Below are 21,677 nucleotides of genomic sequence, written 5' to 3'. Positions count from 1 at the left end.
GGGATTGAATCTTGATTCCTTATGTTTATTTATGATTAATGAATAGTTATGAGTGTTATGTACTTATTTTTACAAAGATATAGCTTATATGGATGTGAATATATGTTTTGAATTTGATACAACAGTAGTCGTGTACGCGAAACAGGTTTCTGAGATTGATTTTGAATTGAAATGTTGAATTAGATTCTGATCAGGACTACACCATTATTACTTAATACATAAAATAATGAAGGCACAAGCAAGCAAACAGGCGGCCAACAAGGAAACGGCGCCCGAGAGTGAAGGTATGTTTCAGATATAGTTACTTAATGGTTATACATATAAAATTATCATACTAACCATGACAAGAACAAAAGTTTAAACAAAAATGTAAAGAATTAAAGAAAAGAATAACAGAAGTAGAAGAGAGTAACGAGGTTGCTACTCTTGCCCTTTCTAGAACTAAAATGGCCATACGTAGATTGCGTCTTGAATATGCAGTTTTATTGGAAAGGCTTGAGCATCGTGCAATAATGATACCAGATGGAAATTATGAACAAGAGGATATGTCCCCTCCTCCTTCTCCTACAATTTTAGATGAATCATTAAATACATCAAATGCAAAGTTAACACGTAATGGGTTGTCAAAAAGAGGTGGTAAAAAAACAAAGGGTGTATCCAGTACGACCGGAAACAGTGGAAACAATAATAGCCGTACTCAACGTATTAGAGATCCCGATTTACCCAAGAGGCCTACAAATGCATACTTAATATTTTGCGAAATGGAAAAGGAAAGAATAAAGCATGAACTAGAAGAAAGAAATCCAGGAGCAGTTACCGAGTTATCTAAATCTCTAACAGAAGCCTGGAAAAACTTAGATGACGAGAAGCGCAAACCGTATTATAAACTCTATGAAGATGATAGAGATAGATATCAGAGAGAAATGTCTGTTTATAATCAGAAAAAACAGTTTGAAGAAGAACAAAAAGAAACTAAAAAATCATATAAAAGACAAAAGCTTGATAACGAGGCTTCCATCGATGAGCATGCAAATTCAGCTAAAGAAGAAGAACACGATGATAGTAAGATTGAAACTTATTCTAGCAATAATTTACTGGCGACTGATGAACAGAATAATATTCTCTTAGAAGAAAATGAAGAAGGCTCCGCTCAACCTACATCTGCTGACAGTATGCATATAGATCAGGTCGTAAATGCTAACGAGTCATTAGTGAATAAAGAAGATTAGTTATATTTTTAAGTTGATATGAAATAATTTAATTAATATACACCATCCATATTATTTACAATTGACGAAGTTGTGACTAAGAAAATCTGCTCTTTTTACTACGGTAATATCCATTATCGTCCTTTTCGTGTTTTCTTTTGTCTCTTGATCTTTCATGCTTTTTCATTTTCCGCCTTGCTGCAATATCTGGCGCTGTAACTGCCATTTGTGCTCTCTTGGTTTTTCTTTCTCTTCTTCTCAAGTTGACAGCTTGTTTGACTTTGGTATATATATTAGTGTATTCAGAAGTTCCAAGTTTCTTTTCAATCATTTGCATACATTCCATTGAAAGATTTACTAATTCGCTTTCTTCTTCGCTGTTATTAGGATTTAACTCTGTTAAATTGTATAAGGCTAGCAAAATTTGCTCGGAAGCAACAGGTAACTTTTCAAGGGAAAGAACTTGAACTAACATAGCAGCGAATTGGACAGACGACTTTTTTGAAACAAATGAATCTTTATAATTATTTTCTTGCCTTATTATTGAACAGACTCTAGAAACAAGATACTCAGTAGCATACTTGTATTTTGTAGATTCTCCAACATCCGTATCGGAAGACGATTTGTATTGGTATAAGACTTTATTAGATTCCCATCTCATTGTTATTAAAACTAAATTTTTTGTAATTTGAGTACCCAATTCTTGAGAAATAGATGGTGCTCCGAGTTGGTGTAATAGTCTATATGCTATGGTTTGAATATCATAATCAGTAAATGCAAATTCTGAAGAATCTAGATTTGATAAAAGAATACCAACTAATCGACTTGAGATTAGACGAACCCAAGAATGAGGGAACAAGAGAGAATTCAAAATAGATTTCCAAACTTCTTCATATTGTGATTTAAAAACTTCTGTCTTCAATCTACTACAAATAGTAGAAAAAACACTCAATGAAGAGTAAACCAACTCCCATTCAATGTTAGTATCATGATCTTCACAATTCTTCGAAGCTGATAAAATTTCAAGAATATTCTGTAAAGCTAATTGGTCTAATGCCTTATTTTGTCCAACACCAAATTCCGCAATGTAAATTTTATAAATACTTAAACCACATCTTTTTAATAATTCGTTTGATGACTGGTTCAACCAAGCAATGCAGTATTTCTCGATATTCGATAAATGCTTTGAGCCTAGCTTTTTAAATATATTAGATATTAACGTAGTAGCCATTTCACGGCATTTTGCCGAATCATCACTTATCATAAGATTAGACAATGCAATAAAGAAAGAAGTAGATAATTTATTCAATAATTCTGATCCTGCTTTTAAAATGATTAAATGTATTAGTTCCATTACTGATTGCCTTCCAGCTTGTGTCGCATAACCCAAATTATTCACTAAGAATTTGAACTGCTTTTCTAACCGGCCTCTTCCCTGATCATATTCCATCAAAAATTGAAAATAAACACTTCTTGACATATCCCGAATTTCCTTCGCATGATTGACAACCATTATTTTAGATACCTTATCCATAGTATCATAAACTTCAGGAAGCATTATATGTTGTGAAACAACAGATTTCAAAAAGTTAAAGGCCAAACCTTGTCTATTTGGCTCTTCCAAGTCAGGTTGAAGGCGTACAAGTACATAGCTGACTGCTGTGTCTTTTAAACTTATTTCAGGCTTATGTCTTATAATTGCAGAAAGAAATTTTAAACAAGCTTGACATAGCTCGGAGTTGGTAGACGGACAATCCTTGATCATGTTTAAAGATTTTCTCGCACAAGCTTTAAATAGACCATCTATTCGTTCCGAAAATGGCAATCTAATAATTAGCGTTAAGGTACGAAGACAAGCAATTACTACTCCTTCATTATCAGACTGTAAACCACTTTCTAAGAGAGGGACAAAGCCTTCGAGGTTCTCAGTAGTGAGTAATGTTTCGTGTCGAGAAATTGAAGTTCTTAATAATTCAAAGGCAAACTTCTGCAACGTGAAAATATACTGTGAATGCTCCGTTTGTGTTTTCAATGGTTTAGCATTCAACTTTACCAAAAAGTTGTCTTCGGATGGTTTAACAGTCTTAACATGTCCCCTTCTTTCATTCAAGAGTCTTTCAGATTGCTTATGAAGTTCATAACTTAAAACGAGTACGTCCCGTGAAGAAGACTCATTGTTACGATTTAAACCTAACGCATACCTTCTCAATAGTTCATCTAACTTATTTTGCGTCTTTAAAGAAACGTTCTCTTGTAGAAGAAGTTTAACGGGCTCAACGAGATAGCTGAAACTCTTCAATGAGATGTTGGTACATAATAGTTCACCCGAGTCGAAACTTTTCTTGAACTTGACTTCCTTCATCTTACTAGTGTATCCCTCTGCGTCTTTCTCTTGTCCAGCGGCACCGAAAATATCTTCCATAATTATATCTATAATCAATTGTACAGATTCATCCAAATCACCATGTTCTAAGACTTCAGAAATAGTGACCAATAAAGAATGAACAGTAAAACTCAATACATGTATTTGAGAACCACGAGATAATGCACCTTTCAATTCACTCAAGATAAATTTGAAGTATTTAGCTCCTAAGATAATAGAAATTTTGCTTAACGCCTTTCTAACCGTATCTCTTAGTTCTTCAGACCTAGAACGCATAACCTGACATGTACTAGTTAATATACCAGGTAGCTCTGATTCTATTAATTCTTCAGAGACACACATTACTAAACTTACCATTGCCTCAGATAATGGGATACGAGAAACAATAGTGTCATCGTTACGAAGTGCCAAAGTTTTCATTAAGGTTGGAAATAACTCCTGAGTGACATATTTGTTGATTTCGTCCTGGCTTTTCGGTAGGTCTCTCATAATGTCTTCAGAAGAGTTATTTCTACGCGATTCAATAGAAGCTAATAAAGATTTAGATACCGCAACAACCAAATTCACATTGTCCTTCAATGACTCTTCCTTGCTATTTTTCATTCCAGAAATGTATCTTCTAAGCAAAGCCTTATATTGATTCCAGCTTATGCACCTAGCTAATGCACCAATCGTATCAACAGTTTCATTGGTAATATTACGAAGTTTTTCATCCAGGCAAAACGAATAGTGCTCGATTATTGGCAAAATATAATGTGAGATACTATTTTCCGATAATTTATTTCTGTATTCAGCGACTCTTTTGATAGCTCTTTGACGACGATGCAATTGAATGTGATTCACATTATTAAAGAAGTTTGCTTCTTCATCATTGTTGAATAATAAAACTTTCATATCATCCAATTCAGTAAAATACTTTGCACATTCAATAGTGTGAGAAAGCACAGAAATATATTCGGTTTGAACGACTTCAGTTGATTTTCTAAGTCCAATACGTAAATGCGGCAAAATTACATCTTTGAACATATGTATATGACTTTGAGCTAAGCCAGAATCTTCCATTCCAGAAAAGCAGTCAATAAATCTGTTTAATGTATAAGTAGCATTAGTTCTAATTGCTAATTCTAATTCATCATTTATGAAATATAAAGCACAGTATATTATAGGTAACCATTGTACTGTAGTCAAATTTGAATATAAGTTTTCATTTATTTCTTTGAAACTTGCTAATCTCTTTTCAAAATCAGGTTCTTCCATACGTTTGTCAGAATAAGCATTTATACCTTCTAGAAGTTTTGAGACTTGTTGTAACTCAACAAATCTATTTCCAATACTTATGAACACTTTGACTAAAGTTTCTCTAACATTACGATCTGAATATACCCTGAAAGATTTTGAACAAGCTTGAAACAACGGCCTGATATCGTCGAAAGAACAGTCATAAGAATCAATCAAGGACGATAATGACAATAAGATAAAAACTTTATCTTTTGATTCAACTTGATTAGGAGGTTTATCTAACGCTTTGGTTAAGGATTCAATCAATGAGGCACGGGTAGAATTTTCACTTATAAAGTCTCCTTCTATCAATAATAATAAAATATTAATTGCCTTTGAGTTGATTTCTCGGCTGGTTGTAATGTCTAAAATATTTGGTAAAAACTTTAAAAGTGTATCAACTAACAAAGCCAAAAGAGTGAAATAAGTATCATCGTCTATGCTTCTTTTACTTAAGGCAGATATAGAAAAGTCTAAGACAATCGAAATAACAGATTCTTTCACATGGGTATTGGTGACTAATGATATGATAGCTTTCACAGGGGCAAAATCATCGATGTACAAGAATTTGATTAGATTTGGCAATTCTATCCAACTTGTCATGAGTCTCATCAAAGATGATGTTTGCTGCAAGTTTTCTTCAGTAAATTTGCTTAATCTTGGTTTTATGATTTCTTCATATATAAGGCTGATATAATCGTCCCACTGAAATGATTCTCCTAAAATTTTAAACAAATCACTGAGACATTTCATACCGAGTTGCCTTATGTTTCTTGCGGACTTTTTTACTACTGAATCATAACCAGCACTATCTTCTTCATCTATTACTTTTTGAGCAACAGTCAAAGAGAATACTAATGGCTTAATAGTTGAACTTAAAACATCATTATATCTGTATCCCAAAGTATTGTATACATCATTTAATAAGTTCACAAAACCACTTATCTTTCTTAAAACTTTTATGTCAATAAGTGGTAATTGATTGGTAATAAAATATTCTTGATAATTAAGTCTATCAGATCCTAAACTTAAAAACTCAATAATATACTCATGAGATAGATTTGGTAAGATTCCAACAATAGCAAATTTTCTACCAGCTTTACTATTACTTTTAGGAACGCTTTGTGCCCGACCAAATAAAATACGCAACACCAATGGCATTAATGAATCCTTATCGCTTTGCTCTATAGTCGAATCAGAACTATTTGAAATGAATTTGGAAAGTTCGTCACGAAATATGGTATCATCTAACAAGTTTTTTAAGTTATCCTTATACTTATTTACAGATCCGATCCTCCAACGAAGGATAACATCTAACGCCATCTTTTGCACCTGGGTTTGTTTGTTACATAATAGTTTGAGCATATGCTCATACAATAAATCTGCTTTATAAACCTTTTTCAAACTATTAAATTTAGTAAACAAGCAAACCAAGTCATTTCGATCTTTTAAGGTCCATGAGCTTTGGTTGATATGGTCACTCTCAGTACGATCTTCGTTAGAATCATCATTATCTTCATCATCGGTTTCATGCAAGACTATTGGTACTAGCTTATCAGAATGCTTTTCAGCAATTGATGGGACTGAGCTTAATGCATGAATAGCATGCGACCTTAATATGGAGCTATATGTATTGTCCGCTCTTGAACTTTCAGCATAATCCAAAATCAGACTACTGATATTGAGATATTTACTAAGGAAGTTTCCGTCCACAAATAAAAAGTTTCCTCTTAATCTTGGGTTTCTTACTTGCCAATTCAATAGAACATTTTCTTCTTCGAACGCAGAAGATTCAAAGTCGTAATAGTTGGTATTTTGTTCCCCATAATTCATTTTAATCAATTGATAAGCTAATAACCATATAGATGAAGAACACTTCTCAACCAAGTAGGGCAAAGCTTCAAAAACAGAAGTCCAACATGGTTGAAACTTGTTTGTTAATAAACCAAACATAAATCTCAAAATAATGTTACATTCTAAATCATTAGGATTATCCAACAGTTTGAATTCAAGTGCTAAATTACGAACTCTTAATTCGATATCTCTTCCAGTATTCAACGTTAATGGAATTTCTTCAATTAATCTAATTTGGGAAATTATTGGAGAAACTTCTAATTTCAAAACCTCATGGATTTCAATGAGCAAGAGAATTGCATTATAACGAGAATCATGACTCGGAAAAGACATGTTAACTGCCAATTGGGAGACCAAAAAATCATAGTTGTCCTTGATTAAAGGAAATATAATTGAGGAGCAGCAGCTGATAAAATTTTTAACCGATGAAATAAAAACAGACGATTCACTAAACTTTTGGAAATTAGAAATGATTAGCTTAAATACGATTAAAGCAATCTCACTATCTTCATTTTCTCTTAATAACAGAGATAACGCATCAACAACGCCTCCCACTAAATCATGAGAAAACTTTGAATCAAATTTAAAGTGTTCATCACATAGCTGTCTCAATAAAATAATTAAAGTTTGACTCTCAGATGCACTTGATCTTCCACAATATTTTAAAGTTAAAAGTTTCCAATATATTTCTGGTAACTCTTCTGGGTTAGATATCTTTTGATAACTATCCCGTAATTGGTTAATAATATGAACTTGCATATGCTGGGGAATACTTAACTCAATTCCATAAAACTCCTTTTTAGAAAGCCTTGTTAAGAAAAATCCTAACTTTTGAATTTCGGAGTCGTTATATGCAATTGAATTAATAAAGTCTTGAATATATTTAGCAATACCAAAGTTAACAACTTTAGTTGTAGATATTTCCAAGTTTGTTTCTGCAAAACTCAAAAAGTGCTGACCCTTGTTCAATTCTATCATAGTTTCGAAAAAAGTTCTGTAATACTTAGTTAATTCCTGTATTTCACAATTACGGATAATAATAACAAGTAGGTATGTCAAGGAATCGAAGAATGCGTTTGAGAATTGGTTGGTTATCAAAGTTCCGGAGGAGACTCTCTTTATCAACAAATTAGTAGTCGATAAAATTGGAGACCAGGAAGATATTTTTTTACCCGATTCAGCAAAAGACAATGTAGTTAGAATTTGTGCAATTGATATTGCTAGTGTATCATTAATAGTGGATTCATTCAAAATTTGAGATAAGTAAATCGTGATTAGTTTGTAAAATTTATCACAATTTTCTATTGTACCATGATTAACAACATCTAATAAAATATCACAAACAATTGAAATAAATTTTGCTTCAGATGATTTAGTCGACAATGAATTTTCAATCAATTTAGATAATATATTAGTGGATTTAGAATGAAAGGAACCTTTGGTGTTCTTCATAGACTCCGAAAATAAAACAACTAACGACTCGCAATAAGAGTCATTTTCATGAATAATTTCACTTTGTTGATTGAATGAGTATTCAATTACTGAGGTTAAACTATCAACCTTCAGCTTTCTGATCAAAAATGATAAAGCTTCAGCGCAGAATCTTGAGATGTAGGTTTTCTTGTTGAGTTGCAATAAAGGAATCAATATTTTAAACGTTGGTAACAAATCCTCTACTAAAGTCTTAGAAAGATACTTAAATGCAAATGCTAAACTACTGAAGCACCATTCTAAGACATTAGATGAATTTCTGTTATTTTGAGAATCATTAGGGTTGGTTGATAATGCAAGATTTGTCAATAATATCAAGGTTCTATCATAATATGGCATGAAATCGGGGCCTAAATCGTGAATGAATTGTGATAAGCATTCCAATAAAGGCTGAATCGAATTAATATCGTTTATTTCAATATGGGTGTATAATGCATCAAATATAGTAACTTGATGATGTAAAATTTGGGGCAATGTCTGGCAAATATTTTCAATTTTGTCCAAGAATTCTGTGAAGTTACCACTTATATTTACTTCTTTCCAGTGTTCTAAGGTGGCTAGGAAATGGGATGAATCAACATAATCATGAGCTCTCTTATTCAAGCTCAAATTTGGCTCTATTTTAATAGAGTCAATTCTTTCCCGGAAAGAAGAAAATGCATGCCTTCTAGATGACTGGGTAGTCTTTCCGTTAGATGCCTTCACCATTAAGAGTCTTGAGATATCTGCTTACTTAGAGTATTATCTTCTCATCGTCTAGATTATTTAGCTCATCTAAAAAAAAAGTTGCACTCTCGCTGGTCGCGGGTTACATAACCACTCCGTAACACAAAAAAATATATCTGAAGGATATAGGCCCTTTCATTATGGATGTCTGAAATAAACTGAGACCGTTATAGAAGCACAATGTCTAGTGATCAAGACGATACAATACCATTGTTGACTAATCGTATTCCAGAGAATCCTATAAATCTCCCGGAACAGGAGCGACAACGAAATGATTCTGCCCTGTCCGTGGTGAGCAAGAATCTGCAAGCAAATAGATCCATCTCCAAGATAAATCAATCGCCAAAAATTGGACTTCAGAGAACAAGTAGAACGACACAGAAATTGAAATTATTACCTGAGGATCCACCTAATCTAGTTGATGAAAATGATGAGGAAGTTTACTCGCAGGTTACGAGGATAAAGGATACACCAGCCCGTAAGGATGCTGAAACATTGGGGAAACTGCAGCGAGACCTATTGCCGCGTGTTACAGCCTATTGTACTTGCGGTTCATATAAAATGAAAGACTTATTGAGGTGGTTGAAGGACCGAAAACGTATACACAACACGAACCCTAAATTGTTTGACGAATGTTTGTATACACCATTTACATATAAGGATTGGCGAAGTGAGCATGTCAGTCAAGACGACCAACATCATTTCATACGGTTGGCAGACGAAGGGGGTGAAATTGACATAGGTAAGAGAAACGATATATTTATCTTTGAATACGGAGTCATCATCATGTGGGGATACACCCCGAAAGAAGAAGCAGCATTCTTGGAGGATTTGGCCAAGTTCGAAAGCGAGAAATTATCAGCTGAGGATATTCAGGTCGAAGAATTCAACTACTACATCACAAAGTCATACCAGCCCCGTATCTACAACGACTTTATAACCATCAGGGACGACTCAAACTACATGTTAAAGCTCTCAATCTCGCATGCGTTGGCACAATCAGTCAAAATATCCTTGTTCGAAGAATTAGTCGACAACACAATCGAAGACACGGAAGATATTCCCCAGCAGATCGCCCAAACCGGTAAGGTCGAAATGACAAAGGACGAAATAATGAAATCTATCGGTGAGCTCTTCATTCTTCGTATTAACATCAACTTGCATGGATCCGTCTTGGATTCCCCGGAGTTAATGTGGGCCGAGCCTCACTTAGAACCAATTTACCAGGCCACTAGAGGCTATCTTGAAATTAACCAGAGAGTCGAACTTTTGAACCAACGGCTCGAAGTCATTTCCGACTTATTGCAAATGTTGAAAGAACAGTTGGGCCATTCGCATGAAGAAAATTTAGAATTTATTGTCGTAGTCTTAGTTGCTGTTGAAGTTTTAGTCAGTATTATCAACATCATGATAGATATATTAACTTACTAAGTATTTACGTATGGAACGATGCATTTTAATCGACTATTATATAAGCAAATGCATAATTTCTTAGTGGAACTTTTGAATTGCGCGTAGAACATTTCCTCTGTTTCCATTCCACATGATCAGAGATATTTACACAAGCATTTTAGCCCGCCCTAATACCACAGAAGACGCATCGAGGCCGTCACAAACACCAATTGGGGTATTACATAATCGTACGTATCAGCAAGCGAAGTTTTTTAATTGGTTTGCTGTGGCTAAAGTGGCTAACATGTATATGGTCTGTACAAAACCAAAGAAAATTCTATTTCGGGTGTCCCATTTTGGTCAAGTCTTCGTATTCGTTAGAAGTATACTTGACACAAGTGTAGATATATATATATATAATATAATTGATCTTCAGAGGTGCATTCTGTAAAAAATAGCCGTTGACATAAACATAAAGAATATAGAGAAATTACTAATAAATGATAAGCTGTATTAGTCATTGAATATTGTTGGAAATCAAAAGGAAAAGAAGATCAAGTATAATTTCGTTGAAGGTGAAGACGCGAGGATTTTCAGCAAGAATATCAACGTAGCCAAAACAGCACAATTATGGCTGAGAATACAGAGAAGAATTCTATTTCACCTTCAGATCAGAACGACAGCAAGAACAGTTTTGGAGAAGACGAAAGAATACCGAGGTTGGTTAGGATTTCATCATTGCATCCCAATTATGTGAGGCATAACACGAGTCTGGCAGTTAGTCCTGTAAAGCTATTACTTGAGGATGATTTAATGACCATGACAAAGGATTGGAGCCAAGTAGAGATTAATGACGAGAGGAGGTTGGTGCGTTTCAAGTTCAGAAGGGAAACACCAACGGATTATTGGGTTACTTTTGAAGCTGTCAGAAAGCAAGATTTTACCCACGAGCAACCAATAATTTCATGCATATTCTGGAGAGAGAAGAACATACATATTGCAACATCAGTTGATATTATTTTGATATTAGAGTACTTGGTAGAGCAAAGCTTTACCATAGAGGAGAAAAATAGAATACGGAGGAATTTGCAGTCTTTAAAGCCCTACACTATATCTCGTTCTAATAGGTCATGCCAGCGCTTTTTCAATGTATTAATGAACATGGAGGATCCAAGACCCCGAAACATCGAGAAGGACCTCAAGGTATTCAAATGGAGCGATTTGTTCAATGCTTTTAATAAAGTAATATCAAAATATTCGACAAATACGCCAAAACACGTTGTTCTGGGGGATAATAGTATTGTTCACAGCAAGTCTCTTCCTGCTCATGGTGGCGCTGATATACTAGGTGCGAATGATAGTGGTATATCTAAATCCCATAGTGCTGATGTATTGACTTCAAGTAGTAAGAATAATGAAATGTCGTCATTTTTACCAAACGAAAGATTGAAAATATTGAAGAGGAAAGTCACGCAATCAAGAAACCTGAATCAGTTGAATATAAATGGAAGACATAAACTATTTCATCATGCAATAACCCCAACGGACCCTATCCCAATTATGCATGAAGCTGGTAAGCCCCGCGGTGATTCCAATTTCGATAAGGAAAAGAGTTTCGATTCCGACAAAAATAAGAATGCTGATAATTGCAACATAAATGCCAAGGATAACGATAGCAAAAAAAGCGAGAATGAATACCTGACAGAATCAGAGCCATTAATCAAAATGCATACTTGTATGACAGAAGATAAATTACCGGATAATTTAGGTTCACATTCATTTTCTGGATCAGAACTTAATTCTAGATTAAACAGTTATAGTTCGGCACCACCTTCGATATCACCAATTTCTGATTCATCAAACTCCAATTTCAGTAATAATAATAATAATAATAATAATAATAATAATAATAATAATAATAATAATACTAGTCTAACGAATGAATCCTCAAGTGCGCATTCATCAAATGTTTTCACTAATGCTAGTTCGAGGAGTACACAATTGTCACTTGATTTACCATATCTGAACAGTATTGGAGCTAATGTAAGAAAGAAGACTTCCTCGGATCAAATGATTGACAATATGAGCAAGCCTTTAAATAATAGTCGAGCACAACAAGAGCTATATTCTAAAAATCCTCATACTCATTATTTTCAATATCCATCAAAATCTCAATTATACAATAATGATGAACCTAAGAAGTTGAGTACTAATAATGTTAGAATTCACGACGAAGACACTGCAGATATTAAAATAGAAAAGGTAAAACTCCCTCCTATAGAACCCGGTATCAATAATTTGAACGCATTAGGAGCGATGAAAATTGAATTGCCTCCTATAGCATCACTGAATGGCAGCCAATATCAGTTTAGTGGTCCATTACCGGGACCCCGTGAAATTCAATCAAATATAGAGGAATATAGAAAGCAACCCAATACTTTTACGCAACAGGTTGACCCTAGAATAGAAGGCTCCACCGTGCATTTAAAGGCAATTAATGATTTATTTTGGCATCCAAAGCAAAAATAATTAAATAATGTGGTTAATGATTTTTATTATTCGATTTAATCTACATCTAATCAAGAAAGCTGTGTATATATCTATTTCATCTTAGACTTATGTTACTTAATTGATCGTTCTTATTTACAGAGACTTCTTCTCAATCTTTTGGACGGATTCCTTAAAGTTTGGTGTGCTCTTGAAAACCGCGCCTTTACCTGGTTCAATAGTAACATAATTTAAAAAATCTGAGGATTTTTGTTCTATATTAGCCTTGATATTCAGTATACTAGGCGTGGAAAACTCGTAAGACGATCTAGAATGCAAACTTGCGCTATTAGATTGTAACAATATGTTTCTTGGACCAATAACCCTTACAAAGTCTTCATTTCCTACTAAGAAATTGTAAGTGGAGTTTTTAGATCTTCTGAAAAGATTAATCAAATGACTAGAGTATCCTTTGAAGATATCCCAATAATAGTTGAACTTGCTGGATGGAGTGATTTCGTCTTTGTTCAATTGAAGTGGAACTTCTTTTTGAGATATAGCTGTATCTATAACCGGTTTTGATATCGGAAAAGAGTACTTAATAATACAATTCTGCAAATCATACGGTCCATTAACACTGATACTTAGCAAATTTTTTCTATTGATTAAAACTTCTTCATTTTCCTTTAAATTAATATTATAGATCGCACCGTTACCAACTAATCCCACTTGACCTCTTCCAGTTAGCAAGGCATAACCTAAATTATTCCACCTGAATAAACCAGTTTCAGTTGCATTTGTTATCTTCAATGAATTCGCTAAGCTTTTACTGATATTCCTTGGGATTCTGAACATTGAAACGTTTAATGTACCGCCTGTGTAAGCTTGTAATGCAGTATTATTTAAAACTGCCCAATCATTCGTTCCATCCAATAACAAAGTAGCAAACGACTTTTGCTTATTAGTTCTCCATAAATTCTTCGAGCTCGAGGAAACTAATAAAGAGAACGGCACTGTGGAGATAATTTTTTGATATTTTGAAACGTAACCCCCATATATAAACTTTTTAATCGGGTTTATAAATTCTACCAGGCCCTTAATTGAATTCATAAACGAATTATTAATTCCATAAATTGACAACAAAGAGTTTTTCCTGATGTAAATAGGTACGGAAGGAGGTGAATTGATAGCCAATACAGATGCAGGCTGTCCCAAACTCTGAAACTCTGGGTCATTCAAAGTTCTCTTGTTTGGTAAATCGTTACCCTGAATATTTTCAATCTTAGAAGTATTGCTAGACTGATTCGGCAATGCTACTGTAGGAGGTTGTGAGATGATCAATGATCTGATAAATTGTAGCTGTTTTGAAGCCATCGCTCTATTTGCTTTCATATTTATTGATACTATTGCAAGTTAGTTAGTTTCAAATTGGTTTTCTAAGATCTCAAAATTTGTAACGCTCAATTATGGCGAAAGCCCGAAATTCATCATCCAAGCAACGATTGATTAATTATACATAAATACTAAGCATTAATATATTTAGTGCTTTTATATAGGTTAAGGATAAAAAAAAAAGAACCTCTAATAAACATATATAGCTAATTAAAATGTATGGTGGGACTTCTAATGTTTAGCTTCAATATGATCTCTTATGTTTCCGGTTTTTGTCAGCAGGTGCTCTAGTGGCGCAGAGGTTAGCGCTTCGTGCTTATAGCCGTATTACGACGATTTGGTTATACCATAAGTCACGGTCGTGTGAGGAACGCGACGGTCGTGGGTTCAAACCCCTCCTGGAGCATTTGTCTTTTTTTTTCAATACTCTCGCAGTGGGTAGCAAAAGTTCGTTTCAAGATTCAATTGACATCTCGTTGCTTTGTACACGGCTTTTAGGCAATTTACATATTGCTCATACTTCGTAACACTTAAATGTATGTCAGATTATTATCCTGTTAATTAGGATAGGTCAGATTTAAGGACTAAATCTTGTAGCGAACCTTTATACGAAGATTAAAAACTGATGGTTAATAAATACCTATTCCTATCGTTTGGCGGAATTTATACTCTTGACAGAACAGCAGACAATACGCTTATCTAATAGGTAGGTATATTTGATCGAATACACGGATTTGTAGCATTTCATTGACAGAGTTAATACATGTGGACCTGCGGGCATGCGGTTGATTATGTGAAAGCATGTTTCTGACATAGGTACTTATGTCTGAATTTCTAGTTGGCAAGGACAGCTTTATGATTCACTATGACCCATAGTGATGATCAAAAAAGCTCAGATATGGACTACAAGAAAGAATAATACTAATGAATGTATTAAAATGAATTCACAAAATAGCAAATGTTTACTTTTATAAATCAGTATGAATATGCATAAGTTAAATATAGGGGTTACAGTCTCAACTTCATAAGATGTAAGACTATTTTATTTTTGTTTTAATGTTCGTTGTGCCATCCTTAATAAATTTCAAAAATCTATCACCATACTCATTAGCTGGTACAGCCGATATAGTGCTGCGTGTATGGCCTATTGATCTCCACAAAGTTTCTAATCTCTTTTTGATAGAATAATTAGTTAAGCAATCAATAATACCTAAATAATATATCTCACCTAAAGGCTCGTTCAATTCATTTGTAGCCCTAATACCACCATCATGACCATAAAATATATACTTCAATCTACCTGGGTATGTATTGTTCGGAAGGTCATTTGCAATATCAATATCTCTAGGATTCGTATTAATCAAATCATATTTATCTGTCGACTTTGGGTCGAAAATGGATAATCTTTGGATGGTTTCGGTATTGTTTCCCTTCTTAACGTCATGAATTCCTAATAAGAGCGAATAATCCATCACATTGATCTTTTGTAATAACTTTACGTCTTTTTCTAGCTGCTCGAAAAATAATTTTCTCTTTTCGGGGCCAAATTTTATTTTATCTTTTCGCTCAAGCCAGTTAAGATCTTTTAAAGTAAAGTTTGACAAATCCTTCAGATTCACAGGTACTTCGTATTTTCTACCCCATGTTGATCCCTTTAAATCATACTTTATATGAATATCTCTCTGAGAAGGAAACAAGTTATTCATCACTATGAAGTGTACCTTTTTTATACCACTTTTATTAAACGGCATTTTGACCCTATGCAACCCATAAAATTGAGATATCAATGTATTTGGATTCTCCTTTACATGTTTATAATAATCCTTCAATATTCTTCTTAATTGTTTGTGTTCCCCATGATGAATTGTTTTAATAATAAATCTATAATCTCTCGAATAATAAAAAAAAGATCCACTCTTACCGGGTGAACCTAACTCAGATAAAATGTACTTTCCGGTGACTGAGATAAGGTAATCAGCCGGATCTATTCCAAACATAGACCTTAAACTCCTAAATACTTCGGGACAGTAGTCTTTGAATTTAAAATCATATTTTGAAGAGGGGGTCAATTCACTTCCATCCATATTGAATGACAACTTCTTTGTTGTTCTGAAGTCTTGATCATCCACATTTTTCATTATACCTGAGCAACGAGAAACTGCAACTCTGATGCCGGTCAACATATTATATGCCATCACAAAATTCTCATGCCCTTCACTGATTTTATTCCCAACAAGTACTCTTTCATCTTCTAGTATATTTCTTTTCTTCTTCATATTTCTTTGTACGAGAAGAGAGTTTTTCATTCTATTAATCTCTGAACTAGTCGAATCATGCGCATATGTATGTCCAACCGTATCTGTACTCCGAGATTGTCTTTTGTTATAAGATGGGAAAGTGCTTCTAGCTATAGGACGAGATGTTGATTTATCTAAAGAATGGCGAAAGGTTAAATCAGCTGAATCGTTCAAAACCGTGGAATTATGGGGCGTTGTATGTCTTCTGCCGTTATTATATGATTCGGGTGAAACTACAAACGTGTTGTGTAATAATTTCTCTGTGGCTATATTGGTCGTACTTTTTTTCGCTCCCTTGTTTGCCGAAATCTTTGGGTCTACCACTTCCAAAGGATCGACATCAACTGGCTGCAATTTCTCGATAATAATCGACTCTTTACGATCATCAATCAATTCGACCGGTACTTTATTATTCTGAAGCTCTGTAGTAGTAGCCTTGGCTGTTTTCGTAGCCCTATTCTCATCATTTGGTGATGGAGACGTGCCATCGGTCAAATCAGATACTTCAGAATGGGAAGCTTTGAAAGAGTTAGGAGTCGATGAATCGAGTTGGTTGGGTCCACCATCTTGGCTCTTGTTTGTCACGCTTTGCCTTCTGTTACTTCTGTCATCCTCATTTTCGCCCCTACCCTCGTCATTCTCTATATTGTAGTTCGTCATCGCAATGACAATATTGCTGTCTTCGTTAGATATATGCGACATCCCGTCCGCATTCAAATTGGGTGAACCTTCACTCCTTAATGAAATAGTACTGTTCGTCATCAATTTACGAGGCGTCTGTCTGATTCGGTATAAATCATAATTTTTATCTCTAAAGTTGTTGCTGCTAGTATGTGCTAAATCGTACTGAATCATATAGATATCTGATTTCTATCTTTATTTTTCTCTATTATTTCCTAGATTGTAAACGTATTCTATTGTGGTGACATGCAATCAGTTAGCAATAATCTTTCCAATCGAAGATATTATCTATAATTTTAGCAATTTATAACTCCAATAAATAATATATGAATTTTTATGCAATACCCTATATGTATCTTCTACTCTCTATGGTATGCCCTTTTATGTATTGGACGTTAGAGGTGTATTCCAAGAACTCTTTTTGTGGATTCATCCCAAAAGAACAATAGATTGCAATTTTCAGGTCGTGTAGTGCCATAATTAGTACGACTAAATTTTTTCTGTTTTTTATCTCATTTATCAGAATTAGTAAAAGAATCGTAGAGTGGAACTCGATCGGACCGGACCGAAAAAAAAAGTGCTGTGGGCTAAGCTTATATATATAGATCAAGAAGATAAAGGAATTATAGTTTTGTTTATTTCGTATAAATTAGAGCATTTTATATAATTTTGAAATGGGATTGATAGGAAAACTTTTTGGTGGTGGCAATAACGTTAATATAGAGGAAGAGATTGAAAAAAAAGGGTTTTCAACTTCAGATTGTTCTTTCGATTGTGATTCGTGCCACTCAAAATTTCCTTCTTCGGTTTCGGTGGAGGAGAAAGATCAGTTATGGAATTCTACGAAGGAATACGGGTTGCACATTGTTGTTGCTAGTGGTAAGACTGACTGGCCGCATGATGCGTGTCTGACAGACGGTACAGTAGGAAATGCAGTTGCTGGTTGGGCAGGACTGTCAAATAGTAAATATCCAGAGTTGGGAGCGTCATCGACAATCAAGGTAACTATGTCATCTTTGGGGTCGGAAGAATTACATACCAATGAAGAATACATCCTGCAAAGAAGGGGGGATATTTTGATATTGCCGTTCTTTATTTGGATCAAGAATGTTTCAGCGAAGGAAGTGGGCGCATTGCTTAATGAGATGATGCCAAAACTTATAGAGTGCAGGGATAAAAAATTGGCACCGCCATCAAAGCTTGATAATTTTGACGATGTAACAATAGAAGCTGATGGTTTCCAGTCATATATCTTCTTGTGCTCTCACAAGACGAGAGATAAGAGATGTGGTGTAACTGCACCATTGATGAAGCGTGAAATGGAGATTTATTTAAGAGATCTTGGATTGTACAGGGATATCAGTGATCATAGACCAGATGGGGTCAAGGTGGCGTATATCAACCACGTAGGGGGTCACAAATACACTGCTAACGTGTTGATGTATTCTAAGACAGGCAAGAATATCTGGTTAGCTAGATGCAGACCACAGAATGTTAGACCAATTATAGACGAATGTATTTTAGCTGACGGAAAGGTATGGCCAGACAAGGTAAGAATACTTCAGAAATTTGACCCCATTGAATGGTGAGTTTGCTTCAACTGATCGATATTCTACATTAATTATTTATACGATATACATTTATTTGCTTTAATTACTAGATTTGCAATATGCCGTTTAGAAATTTATATCTGATATACTAGCCATATGTGATATGTCTATAAATTCACTCATTCTCTAATAGTTGGCGAATACATTTAATACATTTAATCTTTTTTGGATCGAGTCGACCGTTTGATTTTGTAAGCTTTGTTTATTGTTTTGTAGCATTTTTGTTAGACGATTAATTTCCCTTTCGAAAAATTCACTTTCTCCATTAATCATTTTGTTTATTAATTTCTTATAATATTTTCCCATTGATAAATCATCGGCAGTGGATATAATCTCTCCCTTGTTAACTACCAGACTTGTACTCAATGCAATGATTTTATTTAATTCCCTTAATAGTTCCAATCCAACATCACTTCTGGCACCTTTTGGCAATTTATCGATGATTAATTCATCTAACTTCTTTATTTTGCCGGCTGTTTCTAGCAATTCACCATTTGTGTCACGATGTAATCCAGCATTCTCATTAATGAAAGAAACAAACAGTTCAAGAGATCTATCACCGTAAAACATAGCAGGTCTTCTTAATCCATCTTCATCTATTTTATTTGAATCAAAGTACAAAATAGTTGGAAATGATGTGATACCAAATTGCGCCATCAATTTATCGGCTGGGCTAGTGTCAGTGATAACTTTACCGATTACTATTTTATCATCGTTCACGTAAATTTCATTTGCCAACTTTTCCCATATTGGTTGCAAAGATTTACAGTGACCACACCACAGGGCTGTGAATGCTACAAGCGAAGTTGCCTTTTCATTATCAAGCACTTTTTCTTGAAAGTCTAAATCGTTAAACTCCAATACGTGTGATTCCTCTTTATTGCCATCAGATTTTTGCAGATCGTCAGACTTATCCAACCGTATATTTGCTATCTGTTGGATAAAGTTACTCATTGACTCCGCGTCTCTACCTCCGTTAAATTCAATGGGCTCGTCATTTTCGTGAAATAACATCACCGTTGGAAATCCTTCAATGTTGTACTTTTTGCTCATTTTACGACCATCCTTATCACCATTGATTTTAACGATTTGTACATTTTCTTCATTTGCAAACAAGTCACTTACTTCTTCATATGCTGGTAACATGTTTTTACAATGGCGGCACCAATCAGCATAAAATTTCACCAAAGTATACTTTCCAGAATTGATTACAACATCTTTAAAATTTTCATCATTCACTTGTAAAACTCCAGATCCTTGAACTAATATCAAAAAGAATGATATTATTATCGTACAAGTTAGTTTCATTGTTAAGATAAGCCAACTCCTTATAGTATGTATCTATTTGCTTTGAATAGAAAAGCGAAGAAGATCATTCTAACTACGTGAGCGAGTACAGTCGTGGTTTTATTAAATTACATAATACATAGTTTGCAATCGATATAATACAAATAAATATTTTTGGACATAAATAGGACAACAATAAATAGATAAACCATCGTGATGGCAATAATAAATAAATGAAAATATGAATAAATAAGTAAGCTTTTTCATGCACCGAGAGTTATCTAATCCTTATTCCAAGTAAGTGGAATTGGATTACATGTAAAATAAGAGTTCTGTCTATTAGAAACACCGGCAAATGCATTGTACCATGCAATGAAGGCAGTTATAATCCCGAAAACACCACCAGCTCTTGAAACACCTATTTTGCCACTGAATTCTCCACATGCCAATAATACAAATGTAATCGTTAAGAAGAAAAATAACGAAAAAAACGCCAAGGTGGATTTCATAGTGGCTAAACAAAGCATGAATGTGAACATGGCCCATCCGATCAAGAAGAATCCAATAGCATTGCTAAGCATTTTTTCGTCTTCATAAGCAGCGGTAATTCCAAAGCTTTCGATAAATATGGAGGCATACGATAACCAGAATGCACCATATGAAGTCAAAGCTGTTGCACCAAAGGTGTTTCCTAAAAGAAGCTCCCACATACCAGCTAAGAATTGAACTGCACCACCATAAAAACAAGCAGAACCCACAACCACATTAGGGATGGTAATGCCCATGGCCTGTGAGTTAAATAGCGATAAAACAAACGTAGTGAACGCGAAGGCTGCAAGTCCTAAAGGCGCTGGGTTAGCGAAAGAATGGACAGGGTATGGACTTAATCCAGGATTTAATGTACCCCCAAAAGCTGTCATCAATTCATTTGTAGCATATTTCTTGTTACCAAGTATAAGATATTCATTACGTTCACCGGCATAGCGAACTCTTGAAACGGGAGCTTCTTCTATAGTTGTAGCTGAGTCTGACATTTTATGCTATATATTCAAGTGAAACAAATTTCAATAAAATAGAACTCGATATTTTGTGGAGAAGAACTTTCGATTTATATAGAAATCTAAGATGACATCGAATAAGATATTCCCATCATCAGTCTAATTTTGAGCACCGAGTGACAGATTTGAATTTCTTTAGTAATATTTCAATTGATGCATATTAAACGGTGTTTTTTTATTTTACTGGTAACGGATGCATGCAGCATTGTGGTGTTGCCCCACACCGTATACAAGACATCGGCAACTTTCTTTATTTAAAAGTCCGATAATTTGTTATTGTAAAACTATTACAATATTCAAACAAAGCATAGCAATGGTTAATAGACCCATAGTATATGGCATATAGACTGTTCAATATCCACAATAATATGTCCCGTAAACAATATGGGTTGATTAATGTTACATATATCCGCAAATAACAGAATGTTAAATAGTTAAGAATATTCGACTCCAATAGGTTGGTTTCGTGGTCTAGTTGGTTATGGCATCTGCTTAACACGCAGAACGTCCCCAGTTCGATCCTGGGCGAAATC

At 34.4% G+C, this 21,677-nt stretch overlaps 9 protein-coding genes across 9 annotated transcripts; 4 read left to right on the top strand and 5 right to left on the bottom strand.

Annotated features, from left to right (window-relative positions):
* Positions 1-226: 226 nt before the first annotated feature.
* Positions 227-1,229, top strand: AC631_05042 (uncharacterized protein; the record flags this gene model as incomplete). Its single annotated transcript, XM_015613871.1, has 2 exons — positions 227-284; positions 349-1,229. 2 exons carry the CDS (start codon positions 227-229, stop codon positions 1,227-1,229), a joined length of 939 nt encoding a protein of 312 aa, XP_015465309.1.
* A 76-nt stretch (positions 1,230-1,305) lies between these two features.
* On the bottom strand, positions 1,306-8,922 carry UTP20 (Utp20p; the record flags this gene model as incomplete). Its single annotated transcript, XM_015613870.1, has 1 exon — positions 1,306-8,922. The coding sequence occupies one exon, from the start codon at positions 8,920-8,922 to the stop codon at positions 1,306-1,308; it is 7,617 nt and encodes a 2,538-aa protein (XP_015465308.1).
* Positions 8,923-9,120: 198 nt separating this feature from the next.
* Positions 9,121-10,371, top strand: AC631_05040 (uncharacterized protein; the record flags this gene model as incomplete). Its single annotated transcript, XM_015613869.1, has 1 exon — positions 9,121-10,371. One exon carries the CDS (start codon positions 9,121-9,123, stop codon positions 10,369-10,371), a length of 1,251 nt encoding a protein of 416 aa, XP_015465307.1.
* Positions 10,372-10,962: 591 nt separating this feature from the next.
* Positions 10,963-12,861, top strand: AC631_05039 (uncharacterized protein; the record flags this gene model as incomplete). Its single annotated transcript, XM_015613868.1, has 1 exon — positions 10,963-12,861. The coding sequence occupies one exon, from the start codon at positions 10,963-10,965 to the stop codon at positions 12,859-12,861; it is 1,899 nt and encodes a 632-aa protein (XP_015465306.1).
* Positions 12,862-12,975: 114 nt separating this feature from the next.
* On the bottom strand, positions 12,976-14,211 carry AC631_05038 (uncharacterized protein; the record flags this gene model as incomplete). Its single annotated transcript, XM_015613867.1, has 1 exon — positions 12,976-14,211. The coding sequence occupies one exon, from the start codon at positions 14,209-14,211 to the stop codon at positions 12,976-12,978; it is 1,236 nt and encodes a 411-aa protein (XP_015465305.1).
* A 1,037-nt stretch (positions 14,212-15,248) lies between these two features.
* Positions 15,249-17,210, bottom strand: MSS4 (1-phosphatidylinositol-4-phosphate 5-kinase; the record flags this gene model as incomplete). Its single annotated transcript, XM_015613866.1, has 1 exon — positions 15,249-17,210. One exon carries the CDS (start codon positions 17,208-17,210, stop codon positions 15,249-15,251), a length of 1,962 nt encoding a protein of 653 aa, XP_015465304.1.
* Positions 17,211-17,863: 653 nt separating this feature from the next.
* Positions 17,864-18,778, top strand: AC631_05036 (uncharacterized protein; the record flags this gene model as incomplete). Its single annotated transcript, XM_015613865.1, has 1 exon — positions 17,864-18,778. The coding sequence occupies one exon, from the start codon at positions 17,864-17,866 to the stop codon at positions 18,776-18,778; it is 915 nt and encodes a 304-aa protein (XP_015465303.1).
* A 147-nt stretch (positions 18,779-18,925) lies between these two features.
* AC631_05035 (uncharacterized protein) lies at positions 18,926-20,107 on the bottom strand (the record flags this gene model as incomplete). The annotated part of the gene is made up of 1 exon (XM_015613864.1): positions 18,926-20,107. One exon carries the CDS (start codon positions 20,105-20,107, stop codon positions 18,926-18,928), a length of 1,182 nt encoding a protein of 393 aa, XP_015465302.1.
* A 260-nt stretch (positions 20,108-20,367) lies between these two features.
* Positions 20,368-21,120, bottom strand: AC631_05034 (acetate uptake transporter family protein; the record flags this gene model as incomplete). Its single annotated transcript, XM_015613863.1, has 1 exon — positions 20,368-21,120. One exon carries the CDS (start codon positions 21,118-21,120, stop codon positions 20,368-20,370), a length of 753 nt encoding a protein of 250 aa, XP_015465301.1.
* Between the last annotated feature and the right edge of the window lie 557 nt (positions 21,121-21,677).

This window comes from Debaryomyces fabryi, assembly GCF_001447935.2.
Source record: "Debaryomyces fabryi strain CBS 789 chromosome Unknown contig00164, whole genome shotgun sequence".
Lineage (NCBI taxonomy): Eukaryota > Fungi > Ascomycota > Pichiomycetes > Serinales > Debaryomycetaceae > Debaryomyces > Debaryomyces fabryi.
The sequence above is the reverse complement of the archived record's forward strand: the minus strand, read 5'-3'. Positions and strand labels throughout refer to the sequence as shown.